At 40.1% G+C, this 13495-nt stretch overlaps 1 protein-coding gene across 9 annotated transcripts in view; it reads right to left on the minus strand.

Annotated features, from left to right (window-relative positions):
- The window catches only part of fam118b (family with sequence similarity 118 member B), an 87661-nt gene that overhangs the window by 46698 nt on the left and 27468 nt on the right, over positions 1-13495 (minus strand). For 7 of the 9 annotated variants that reach the window (XM_069894443.1, XM_069894442.1, XM_069894444.1 and 4 more), the window contains exons 4-7: positions 10702-10929; positions 9083-9211; positions 5547-5832; positions 2448-2528 (exon numbers count right to left, since the gene is read on the minus strand). In XM_069894443.1, coding sequence (XP_069750544.1) covers positions 2448-2528; positions 5547-5832; positions 9083-9211; positions 10702-10929 — 724 coding nt within the window. Of the gene's footprint in view, positions 1-2244; positions 2307-2447; positions 2529-5546; positions 5833-9082; positions 9212-10701; positions 10930-13495 lie in introns of all 9 variants that reach the window. The other 2 variants (XM_069894446.1, XM_069894447.1) reach the window with 2 other exon arrangements.

The raw sequence follows: 13495 nt of genomic DNA on the forward strand, positions 1-13495 counted from the left end.
CGACTTTTCTGGAGAGGGCTGGAGTTCACCGTCCGGCCACTACTCCATCGCGTGACTCCTCCAAAAGCTTATTTCTGCACACATCCACCCCTACACCCTATATACGCCTTCACATGCCCCTTCATTCTTGTATTTAACAGGTATTTCAAGCAGTCCTAGTTTTTATTCCAAAATCCTTTTTTGATAATATTGACTCTTGGGGGAAAGTAGTCATCCACAGCATTCTCTGGATCTTACTGGTTAATATTCCTTTTTGTCTCTCATCCCACTGTCATCACAAACTGCTCTCTTCAGTAACTGAGATTGAAAGATTGATCCATGTTTCCACTCAAGTTTGTTCTCATCTACCAAATATATCTCTCTGAAAGTAACATAATCCTTAGACAATTATACTGACATTTTTTGTATATTACAAGAATTGCAGTAGTCACAGAATCTTGATAAGTACTGCTGTTCATCTGCCATTACACATTGACACAAGAACTGAGTTCAATCATTAGAATGGGGATCAGTTTAACAAGGCTCATTGCACATCATGTGATTCCTGGGAGAAAAACTGATCAATCCCAAAGGACAAACTTGATTCAGTGAAAGAATTTGAGACAAGCTAAATGTGTTAATCCTAACTAAAATTTAGAAAAGATGAGTCAAATGCACTGCTTTTGAAAGGATGCAAGATAAACATTTAAAAGGACAGAGAAATGACAGGAAAAATGGCACGAATGATCAAAGACAGTGGGCCAAAAGGTCTCCCAATGACTCTAAACAATTGATCTCTGAATGGAACTGGCTCAATAGTACTGAAAAGGTGCAACCCTCCCCCCCCCACCCCCCAAAAACATGAAGCATGAATTAGAATCCACAGTATGATAAATAATGATAGAATGTAAAAACCAATAAGACTGTTTAGTTACAAGATAGTTTTGTGGTGGAACATATTACACACACACTAGGCTTTTTCATTCTATGCTAAGAATGCACCTGAAGCAGCAGAAGCGGCCCTTTAAATTGCCGTTCAGGTGGCAGCGTTTAAAGCGCAAACGCTGGCCACCTGAAGGACACAGTTGCACAGGATGTGGCTCCGAGCACACTCCAGCTCCTGCCCCATGTTAGCTGTGATCAGCAGCCTGATCCTTTAACATCCGCTTTCAGCCAGCTGCATTCAAGTGGCTGGGGGAGCCGCTGAGCTGATTATCCCTCTCGGAGGAGGGTTACGTAGCTCGCCTCAAGAGCACCTCCTGCACATTCAGGTGCCCTCAAAACAGCCACATATTGCCTAAACATGCGGCTTTACATGTGGGGCAATTGGCCACCTGAAAGTGCCTACTAAAAAGACCTCAGAGCTTAATGGGATTTTGCTACCATTTTTCTAATTTTAGGAATTTTTTTATTTTTTTTTTTTTACAGAATGCTACTTTTAAGGATTAGGGAATGCACAGGGAAGACCTGTTGTTCACAACAGCTAGCTACTGCAAACTTGTGGCTCAATACCAGCATAGCCTTCCAACTCCCCACTGAATAGTTCCTGTCCTTTGACACCTAAAAGCTAGTTCTGCCTCTAGCTTTGGTATCTGGCAAGGACCAAGGAGTTTTAAATGACTCTGATATCAAGAAACATAAACCAGCAAAAACTGAAATTACCCAACTTGTAAAAAAACTCATTAAACATCAACTATAACCAAAATAATAAATTTGCTTTCCCCTTTGGCTTGTCATCATCCTCAAAGCTGCAGTCCATTCAAATTACTGCACTTGGTGTTTTCCACATCAAACACGACAGATGGTGGAATTTTGAACAAAGTATTGGTGGAGGAATTCAGCAGGTCAGACAGGTGGAAATGCTCAGTCAACTTTTCAAGTATGGACCTTTGATCAAGATTAAAGAAAAAATGGAACATGGAGTCAAGAGCTGATGCAGTCAAGGACAGAAGATGTGGGAACAGGAGACCACGAGAGGGGGAATAGAGGAAAAAAAAAGTTGGGGAAAAAATGTAGATGGAGGTGAGGTGAGGTGATGGAAAGAGTGGAATGGGTTCCCCAAAACATGGGGTGGGGGAAAAAAATCAATGTCTTCCACTCGAGTACATCATCCTCTATTGCTGTACACTTTCTTCTTCCTAAAACATGGACTGACCATTTCTACCCATGATGCTGTCTGGCCTGCTGAGTTCCTATGGATACTTGGGTGACTGCTAACATTGTGCAGAGTCCAGCAGGAGAAACCTAGACAGTTAAAGCACCTACTCAGGGAAGTATTTGTAACTTTGACTGTGTCCTTGTCTACAGAAGATCAACAAGCCATTTACCTGCAAAATTAAGACCACAATCAGAAGTCACACAAGTTGGGACCTATTATAAAATACTTTCATATTTGGGTTTTTTTTTAACTGTATGTTGTCATTGTTATAACTTTATAGGTCAGGCCAAAGAAAACTGGCTGCACATACTTTGACTACTTGCTGTAAATGGACCGTTCTTTAACGTAGTCTCAATGTTGGGTGTTCCCAGAGCAGAGAATTGGAAAGATTCTAAATAAAACACAAACAAGGCCATAATTTCCTGCAGCAATTTTTGTTTCAAAAATTAATATTCAGTGAGAACAACAAAATAGAATGGTAATTTTTGGGAATTAAATACATTTTCATCCACCAAAGTCAAAGTGTCTTAAATCAGGCATGATATAGGGTCTGACGCAGAATTAAAATCAAATCCAGCTACCTAAATCTATGGCTCAATTCAACCTCCAGAATAGGGTCACAACAGACTCTTCACTCCAGTTACTCACATTAAACCCTGGCTTTTCATCAGTACGTCTACTCAGTGAAAATATCTAAAGGAATATAAATGCAAGATAAAACTGTACATATTTCTTTAAACAGATAATAAACTTGGCCAGGGTGGACACAGAATTCTGACCAACATTCCCGGTAGGCCACATTCACGCTCTCAACACCTGGTTTGGAGATTTAGTCTGGTTTTATTCTGGGAGCTTGATGTCTTTAAAGAACTTAAAATATTATTGGGTTACCAAATGGAGGTGGGGGGTGGAAAGAAAGAGTACAGAAATGGTTCAAGAGGAAAACAAAAGATTAAGCAAACATGCATTTATAAAATTAAGTCATTCACTTCGAAGGCAGATTATTTTCCCTAAAATGGGCATCTTTGAAATGTACTGATGTGAAGAACCTGTGACTCCTTGCATATGAAATTCAGATAACAGCAAACATTAATAGCAAGTTGAACTTTAGAACAAGAGTCAAGAAGTTTTACTGAAATTACATAGGTGAGACATCACCTGGAAAATAGTGTACAATTTTGATGGTCTTATCTATGGAAGAAAAATATCAGAACAATGAAGGTTTACCACATTGAGTCCCAAGATGAAATAAATATTTTTTTGGTTACAGAGATTAAGCGGATACAGCTTATACAAGTTAAAAAGAATGAGACAATCACATTGAAACATTCAAAATTCTTATGTCTTGATGTGGTAGATTCATGAGTAGTACCTCCTCTGGCTAAGATTGACCAGTCAGAACTGTTTACATATTTCTTTACCCAATATTGAATCTCTGGAATTTTCTATTCTCGATCTAAACTTCTTGTTGGGCATTTGCAAGATGGGATTTATATATTTTGTAAAGGAATGAAAGGGCCAAGGGACATTTTTCTCTAGAGTATGGGAGTGACCTTAACAGAGGTAAACAATATTTATAGATAAGTTGAATGATAAAAAGTCTTTATTCCAGCCAGGGTAGGGAAGCCCAAAACTAGAGGACATAAATGTAGTGAGAGGAAAGTGACCCAAAAGGCAAGTTTTCCCCCCCCACAGAGGGTGGCGAGTGCTTGACAAAAGGTGTCAGAAGTGTGGTCGAGGTGGGCACAATTACAATGGTTAATGTGAGCAGCTCAACACTGTACAACGCCAGCAACCAGGGTTTGAATCCAGCACTGTCACCAGTTTGTACATACTCTGTGTCTACACGACTCCTCTAGATGCTCTGATTCCCTCCCACCCTTCAAAATGTACGGGGGTTGTAGGTTAATTGGGTAGCATGGGCCAGGAGGGCCAGTTACCGTGCTGTATGTCTAAATTTAAAAATTTGAAGGTTATTTAGACAGGAAAGATTTAAAGCGATGAACTAAATGCAGACAAACAGGACTAGTTTCGGCAGACTATTTGGTCAGCATGGATGAGCTGGCTCAAGTACCTCCTCCTCTCCTGTACTGCCCCCTCAAGACTCAATGGAATTAATACAGGAAAATGGCATTAAGGTTAAAACCACAATCTCACATCATGGCATAGTAGGTATGATCAGCTTATTCTATTTCTTATGCTTTATCAGTTTTATTCATTTCAATCAATTTTTAATCTTGACTGTACTGATTTGTGCCAATTTTGTATAGCACACCTATTATTTTCAAGCCCATGAATTGAGAAGCATAGAAAATAGGTGCAGGAGGAGGCTATTTAGCCCTTCAAGCCAACACCGCCATTCATTTTGATCATGGCTGATCGTCTTCTCCCCATATCCCCCTGATCCCCTTAGCCACAAGGGCCAAATCTAACTCCCTCTTATAGATAAGGAACTGGCTTCAACTACATTCTGTGGCAAAGAATTCCACAGATTCACCCTCTCAGAGAATTTTTTTTTTCATCTCAGTCCCAAAAGACTTCCCCCTTATCCTTAAACTGTGACCCCTGGTTCTGGTTTTCCCCAACATTGGGAACAACCTTCCTGCATCTAGCCTGTCCAATCCCTTAAGAATATAGGTTTCTAAGATCCCCCCTTAATCTTCTAAATTCCAGCAAGTATAAGCCTAGTCAATCCACCATATGCAAGTCCTGCTACTCCAAGTATCAATCTAGTGAACCTTCTTCGTACTCCTCTGATAAGGAGACCACAACTGTACACAATACTCCAGATGTGGTCTCACCAGGGCCCTGTACAGCTGCAGTAGAACCTCTCTACTCCTGTACTCTAACCCTCTTGCTATGAATGCCAACATACCATTCACTTTCCTCACTGCCTGTTGTACCAACACGCCCACTTTCAATGACTGGTGCACAGCGACACCCAGGTTTCATTGCATCTCTCCTTCCCCACCACCCCCCCCACTCCAAAATCAGACACCATTTAGGTAATAATCTTCTCTTCTGTTCTTGCCTCCAAAGAGGATAACCTCACATTTATCCACGTTATATTGGATCTGCCATGCCTTGGCCCACTGACCTATCTTGTCCAAGTCACCCTGTATCCTCAGCTTCCTCTACACAGCTAACCCTATACAGATGAGCTTGTATACTTCTAATCTTGGTTTGTCTGATAGTCCTTAAACTTAGTTTTAACACTTGCATTAATCATAAGGATACCACCAGCTAATTCTCCCAAATTTACCCATCCTGAAAGCCATGGCAGTCCATAGCTCAAAATTATACTTTTTTTTCCCCCTTGGAAGATATCAAGCACTTTGCAGTGCTAAAATATCAATCCATGTGGCTGTGCTTTGGGGTTTGACGAAATGTAACCTTACCAACAACATACCTGGACTTTCATGATGACAGATGACATTAGCCAGCCGTTCAAGGTATTCTGGGAGATCGTAGTATTCATCACCATAAGAAATCACTTTAATACCTTTGTCTAGCATGTTTTCACGAAGTTTTTTAAACTCATCTACATCATCTCTGCGCACCAGCATGAAGTGCTCCAGGTCAGACTTGTTTCTTACAGCTTCCAGGAAGAGCGACTGGAACGTTGTGTCCTCAACTGTCCGTCCACAGCCAAGGAAGACAAAGGCCTTGTTTTCATACAGCTTCTGAATTTCTCTCTAAACAATTAAGCGCAAATATTTAACAGGAGCATAGATGCCCTACTGCAAAAATGTTCATGTACAAAAGTTAAATAAACAGTCCCACCTAGAATGCGGCTGCACATGCGTCCTTCAGAACATTGCCCAAGTGGCCTTTAATAGACGTAACAGACAACAGTGGGACAAATTAATGACAAGGTCAAAATCCATCCTCATCTGATATCAACACACATGGATTTTCACCACAGGAATCATAACTTATTCCTTTCCCTGCTAGGATATTCAGATCAATTAATCAACTGTGACTGCACTGACTAGAATTAGCCAACTCCAATTTCACTCAAGTTTATTGTTTAAGAGAAGAAAAAGCAGGGGGCAGGAGCACAGGTCAACAAACAAAAGGACATGGATAGGACAGGAAAGTGAGAATAGATCACAGGAGAGAGTGGGTTTGTAAAGGCAGAGCTGGATGAAAGGAGACAGCGGGAAAGGGAAAGAGAGAGACAGAACTAGAGGAAAAGGAGAAATGAATAGGGAAGGGGAGAGACAGGGGTGCTAACAGAAACCAGAGAAGTCGATGTCAACGCCATCTGGTTGGAGGGGGTTTAGATGGAATAGGTGGTGTTTCTCCAATTTGCAGGGGGGCAGTCTCAGTCCAGCAGTGCACAAAATCATGGACAGGCATGTTGGCATGGAAATGGGAAAGTGAAATGAGTTGCCAGTAAGAGATCCCTGCTACTACAGATAGAGTGAAGGTTTTCCACAAAGAGATCTTCCAGACTGTTCCATTTCTCCCATGTAGAGGAAACAAAGGGAGGAATGGATGCATAGATAACCTCTACAGAATCACAGGTGGTGAAGGAGAAGGTGAAGGCACGTTTCTCATGGTCATATGGTAGGTGCCAAGGGGGCAATTGGTTAGAAGGGAGGAGTGAATGAGGTAGCGATCCCTGCAGAAGGCAGAAAGGTAATAGGAGTCTATACGTCAGATGTTTATGGAAATGGGGGGGGGGCAACCGAGGATAGCGTTAGATAAATTAACAAAGAGATACAACCAAGGTGGTTTGCAGTTACCAAACTTTAAAAATTATTATAGAGCAGCACAATTAAGGTATTTATCAGATTTTTATCAGACAAGGGAAAAACCAGATTGGACTAAGATAGAGCTAGATAAAATAGGGGAGAAGGTACTGGAACATATACTTTATAAGTGGGATGAAAAGCTGGTACAATATAAAAGCTCACCACTATTGTATCATTTACTCAATATATGGAAGAAGATTCACTTAGAAAGGAAAAAAACCAAATGACCAACTACCAAAATTATTATTGACGCAAAATCAACTAATCCCTTTTACAATAGATAACCTTTCCTTTAGAGAATGGGAGAGAAAAGGAATTAAAAGAATAGAAATTGTTTTTTGGTAAATAATTTATTAACATTTGAACAAATGAAGTACAAATATGGAATAACACATGGTACAATGTTTGCATACCATCATCTGAAAGCCTACTTAAAGGATAAATTGGGAAACAGAATGAGATTACCAGAAGGAAGCAGCTTTGAGTGTGTGATTACAGACACAATGATAATTAAAAGATTTATAACGAACATGTACATCAAGCTGCAAGATAAGGAAAATTATGAAATAAGCTATAAACCCAAACAAAAGTGGGAAAAGGATTTAAACATAAAGATAAAAAATGTACCGGGACCATTGCCTGAAGAGGGCGCACAAAATCAGTGAACCGGTGTGGACTCGAAAGGCCAACATGGCCTGTTTCCGCTCCGTAAATGGTTATATATATGTGGAGGATGGTGGAGAGGTAGATCAACCCAAGAGGAATCCTAGCCTTGTTGCTCGTGCGGGCAGAGAGGGCTGGCGCAGATATATGGGTAATGGAAGGTGAGGGCCAAGGTGATGGTAGTAGAAGGGAAGCTTTGTTTTTTGAAGGAAGAAACCTCAGATGATCTCACATGGAAGGCTTTGTCCTAGGTGCAGATGCAGAGACAAAGGAAATGTGGGAAACAAATTGAATCCTTTCAGGGACCAGGGTGTGAAGAGGCACAAGTCAAGGTAGCTGTGGAAATTGATGTATTTGTAGAAAATGTCAGCCAAGATGAGGTCAGCCATTTCTCAGTATATAAAAAAAGCCCATTTCCATTTACTCTACTTATACCTCTCAATAATATGAAGCAAAAGGCAGGCAATATTTCAGTCCCAAGCACTTCATCTGGAGTGTGACCCACAGGGTAACACATTTTATTAACACTTAAAATGTTTCCACATGGCAAATTTACAAAGTGTTAGCATCTGTTTCAATATCTGATATGCAACCCAGTATGTTTTTACTCCATTATAACCTTTCAGTGGCCAATGGGGCTTTTCTACTTAACCTGAAAGAACATGTTGATGACAGAGTGCAATATACATTTCCATCACATTTGAATGATCCCATTGGTATCAGAAGGAAATGTTGCTCCAAAAAGTGACCCAGTCCAACTGATTATCCCACCAACTCCATTCCACACATCCTCACCGACTTCACTAACCATTGCTGTTACTTCAAGTAAACTTTTGCTCCTCTGCTTAGATTAGACACAAACATCCAACTAAAATGCATCCACTACACAAATTAAATTGCTTACATGCTCTGTATACTTTACAGTCCCATAGAATTTTGTCAGGGTTTTCCTTCATTCCAAATTTGGTGGGGTTTAGAAGTGCTGAAATTTCAAATTCAGGCCAATAGTATTAATTTAAAATAGAAATAGAACAAAAATCTCAGCACTGTTATCTGTGAACTCTTTCACAGCTTTCATCAGTGAGTAACTGATTTTACCGCCAACATTTAGGTGGCTTGCTATTCATTCTGGCATGTTTCTAACTTCACATGCAATTTTATTTAAAAAAAACGTAAGTGCTTTATCACAAGTCTTAAAAACAAATGTTAACAAGATCACTGGGGAATTGGTCTGATTTTCAGTTTTCAGTATCGTACAATCTGCTGTGTTCATCTGAGAGAACCAGTGGGACCACAGTTTGATGGAAACAAACACCAGCTGATTCACTGCATATTAACCTTCCAAATGCTATGTTTGTGACACAGGTGATGGAGAAAAATAAATGTTACAGTACTTGACTTAAATGGTCATCTGAAATCTCCTTTTGAAGCTCAATTGATCACACTAGGAACCAACTAATGAACAGTGGAAGCCAAGGAGAGGTTTTTAAAAATTCAATAGTATCTCATCAAGAAAACTCACCATTACTTCTGTATTTCGCAACACATTCTGGTAACCCAAAGGATGTAGAACAATCCCACTGGGGTTAGTGTAAACACCATGAATGTGTAAAACACTCATCTTTCGTTTCTCCTGTGCCCATTCTAGTACCTAGCACAAACAGAAGAATTGGAGATTAATTCCTCCAAAAAATACACTACATTAAAATTGCAATTCCTGCATTTTCAATTCAAGTGCAGTAAGTTTAAATCATGAAAAACGGTCTTTGCAAATCTGTTCTTTTTTTAAAAAGTCAAATAATTGTTGCTTTCTAAGACAGTTAAGTTTGAATGGCCCTCTACCATGAGAGATACAAGGGACGTAGTTGGGCAATATCATAGATTAAAATGTTGAATGCACAGCTATGAGGGTTAGATTTGTTTACTTGTGAATAGAAATTATTTTGACATTTGTATATTTTAGGTTCTTTGATGGGCAGAAAGTCATTCTATTGAATTCATGATATGAAGGAGAATAAAATACATTGATGATTGTTATAGGGAAGGATCTCATGTCTTTTGAATAATTAAGAAATAAATATTTAGTAGTTAACGGGACATTTTTCTGCTTTCTCCAGTTAAGGTCATTTTTGAGAAATATGGGGACTAAACTTGGCCCCACCTGAAGTTAGTGAGATGGAACGAATAAGTTGGCTGGGGAATACACTTAAATTTATATCTAGGATGTACTTTGCTCTCCAAAATGAAAGTGCAAAACCAGGTTTACAGAGATCAAGAGAGAGAGATGGGAGTCGGATCTAGGTGTTGCAATCATGAAAAGATGCGGGTCTGGTGTTTGAATAGCATGACTTCAATTATAAATGCAAGGTACAGATGAGTGCAATATGATTTCCTACACCCCAGAAGTCGCACATATCAAAATCTGAAATATCGGAAATGGTGCGGGATAGAAATAGGAACGTTCTTGCACACTACGTGGTTGTGTGTGAAGGAGAGACTTTTCTGGTAAGATATTACTGAAATACTAACAAGGATAACAGGAGTGGCCTTCGTAGATGACCCAGAACTTTATCTTTTGGGATTTATTGAAGTAAGTAATAAACTAACAATTCCAATTTCATTTGCTAAAATAGCTTTAGCTGTGGCAAAAAAATGTGTTGCGATAACTTGGAAATCTGACTCCCCTCTACAAACAGCACGATGGAAGACAGAGACGAACAGTTGTATTCCTATTTTTATTTTTAAAAATCACATACAATTTAAAAATTAAATGATGCATTTATAAAAAATATGGCAACCACATTTGGACTACATAGGGACCCAAATATAAAAATGTCCTATTATTATAAGTAACCTCCCCAAAGAGGGTTTTCTTTTCTAAACCCAATTGTAAGCCATGACAGTGTATGGATTTATACTGGGAAGAGGGAGGGAGGAAAGGGGCTGTTGTGTTTTGTTTTGTAAGAAAAGAGAAAGTTATGTATATGGAATATTTTGTTATGTATATTTATGGAAAAAATTTAATCTTTTTTTGATGTAAATTGCCAACAATCCACACACACGTCTATATGGCCCCCATCTACACCAGATTGCACATATTTAGACTGTTATGCACATTAAGACTGCATTCCATCTATTTACCTTCTTTTCATCTGTGAGGTCTAAAGATTCGAGTTTGGTTCCTTGGTGAGACCCGTAAATTTCCACAAGATTGTCAAAGTTGGTGGTTAAAACCAGAGACCCATATTCCATCAACCTCAAAACCGATTGCAAGAGGTGCTTTCCAACATTATCCATCTTGGATTCAAGGTCATCAAATACCTCATACAAACAATCCTTGAAGAAACTCGAACGAACATTACTCGTGCGCTGTGGGGATTAAAGTAAATAGTGTACAGAATTTGCAAAAAGTCTCAAAAAATTCAACTATTTATTTAGACCGAAAGAGAAGGGAAATGGAGTAATGCCTAGTACATTTGGTCAAAGATTACCTTACAATGTTTTAGGTTTGGATTTAGACATTGTTAAAATCTCTGCTCAAATTAAGTCAAAAGTTTTTTATTACTTCTGAGAAGAAATGTGAAAAACTCCCTCAACATTTAAAAAAAAGATACAGCACAGTAACATACCCTTCCTGCCCATGAGACCATGCCACTCAAATACATCCAAGTGACCAATTAACCTACACCTTTGTGGAAGAAAACTGGACCATCTGGATGAAACCCACACGGATACAGGGAGAACATATAAACTCTTTCCAGACAGCGCTGGATTAGAACCCAGGACTCTGGCTGTGAAATAGCAATGTGCTAACCACTACACTATCTGAAAGGATTCTGATATTTTACACTGGGTGAAATGAATAACTTCTACTGTGACCACATGCAACAGCTATGAAAGGGAGACCAAATCTCATTCAACTGAATCTTACTAAAGACAGAATCCCAACCTGAATCAGCTCTTTAGAACCAAAGAATTTACTGCTTATCCTTGGTTCCAGCAAATGAAGAAAATAAATCCACCAATAAAATAAATTGAATTCACTTGAAGGTGAAGGTGGCCAACAATATCAATTGGCATCGAGTTGCACATGGAGATCGTCAAATAGGGACTGAAGTACATCTTAAGAGGCAGCAAGAAGTAGAGCAGACAGATGGAATTCTAGAGGTTGTGAAAATCCTAGTAATTGAATGCAAGCACATGAATACTAGACTAAATTACAAGCACAGATGCTTAAAAAGCCAACATTACAGAGGGTAATGGGTCAAACATAGTTGAAGAGTTCTCACACCAAATATTTTAAAATTAAGGCACTGTTTAACAAGGAGCCAGTGCAAGTAACAAGCACTGGTGTCACAGTTCATCTTGATCTGATTGAATACAAAGGAAAAGGTTTTAAACAGCCAATCAAGTTTAGAGTGAGAAGTACAAAAATATCCAGAACACTGCAAGAAGAGTCAAATCTTGACATAATGAAGGGTTAAAACAAAGCTTCAGTATCAGATTGATTGAAGAAAAAACATTGCGAAAGGTAGAAGTAGACACTACAAACTGGGGCTGCTCGGGACCTGTGTCTCCTACCCATGTAGTGGCCCCTCCAAACTCTTACACACTGGACCCTAAATTGCCTGGACAAATGGCGACTGGGGAATTTAAGGGCGCTCCCGCCCCTTCAGTGATGCAGTGAGTGACATGTCATGTACTCACCACGTCACTGGAGGACCCGCAGGGTATCCCGTTCCGTGTCGGCCTTCAAAAGGAAGTGGGCGGTGAATTGGGGCGGGTGGGGGGGGGGGGGGGGGAGGGGACTGGGACAAGCGTGGAGTCAGAATACTGTCAGGCCCAGAGGGGTAGAAAAAAGAAACAGAGTCGGGGCTGTGGGGGGATAAAACAGAGCAATGGCTGTCCTTCTTACCAACAATCCCCCACACTGCTGGAACCACTCTGGCGTTCCAGCAGCATGGGGAGATTATGGGTAAGGAAGATGGCTATTGCGCGCAAGTGCTGATGTCATTTTCTACAAGGGCAGCCACTGATTGCTTACAAATTGACCAGCAGCACAAACATGGGGCCTGTACGTGGGTAGACAATCCACCTCCAAGGTGGTTTGCCTACCCGTAGAGTTTTTTATAAATTCTACCCACCAATTGGCCTTTTCACAGGTAGATAACCTGCCAAATTGGCAGATTAAACTCATGTTGCAATTCAATTTGTAAACCCCTACTGACTGACAGAACAGATAGGCAATCTGAAGTCAAACCAAGAATCAAACACAATATAACAAAGATGTCAATAGCCTGCTTCAAGGGGGGCGTGGCAAGATGGCGTAGAGTCTAGATGTGTAATCTCGACCTCTCTGGCCGGACTTTTAAGTACCCGTTTTTTAACCCTTTGTTTTCAAGTTTAAACTTCTTAAATTTTAGTTTAAAGTATTAAGGAACTATTATGGCCATTAATGGTAAAAAAGATTAAACCTCAAGTGCAGAAGAAGTTACATTTTCAAAGTATTGAAGATTTGGGGCCTAAACAACTTGCTACAGCTTCAGGTTTAATTTCTTCAGTGCCTAAACTACAAAGATTGCCCGTGGGAGCCAAGTGAAGGAGAGCGCTGGAATTGCCATTTCTCTGGAGGAAGGTGAGTGTTCCCAAGAGGTGGATCCCGATTCTGGCAGCCTGCCGATTTTAAAGGAGGGAGCACGCAGGAAGACAACACCATTCTCTGAAACGCTTCAGGAAGCATTTCAACCTGAAGATCTCTATTTCTTCCATGATTTTTTTGAAAAAACTGCGAGCTGCGGGGGAGACCAGCATCGACCCCCTGAGGAAGTCGCTGGGAGTCCAGACCCGCAGTAAGACTGTTAAAATGCCTGTTGTTGAGTTGCAGCAGGAGCTGCAGTTACCTGATTCTGCCACTACACAAGAGAAAGCAGGGCTG

Source organism: Narcine bancroftii, chromosome 8 (genome assembly GCF_036971445.1).
Source record: "Narcine bancroftii isolate sNarBan1 chromosome 8, sNarBan1.hap1, whole genome shotgun sequence".
NCBI lineage: Eukaryota > Metazoa > Chordata > Chondrichthyes > Torpediniformes > Narcinidae > Narcine > Narcine bancroftii.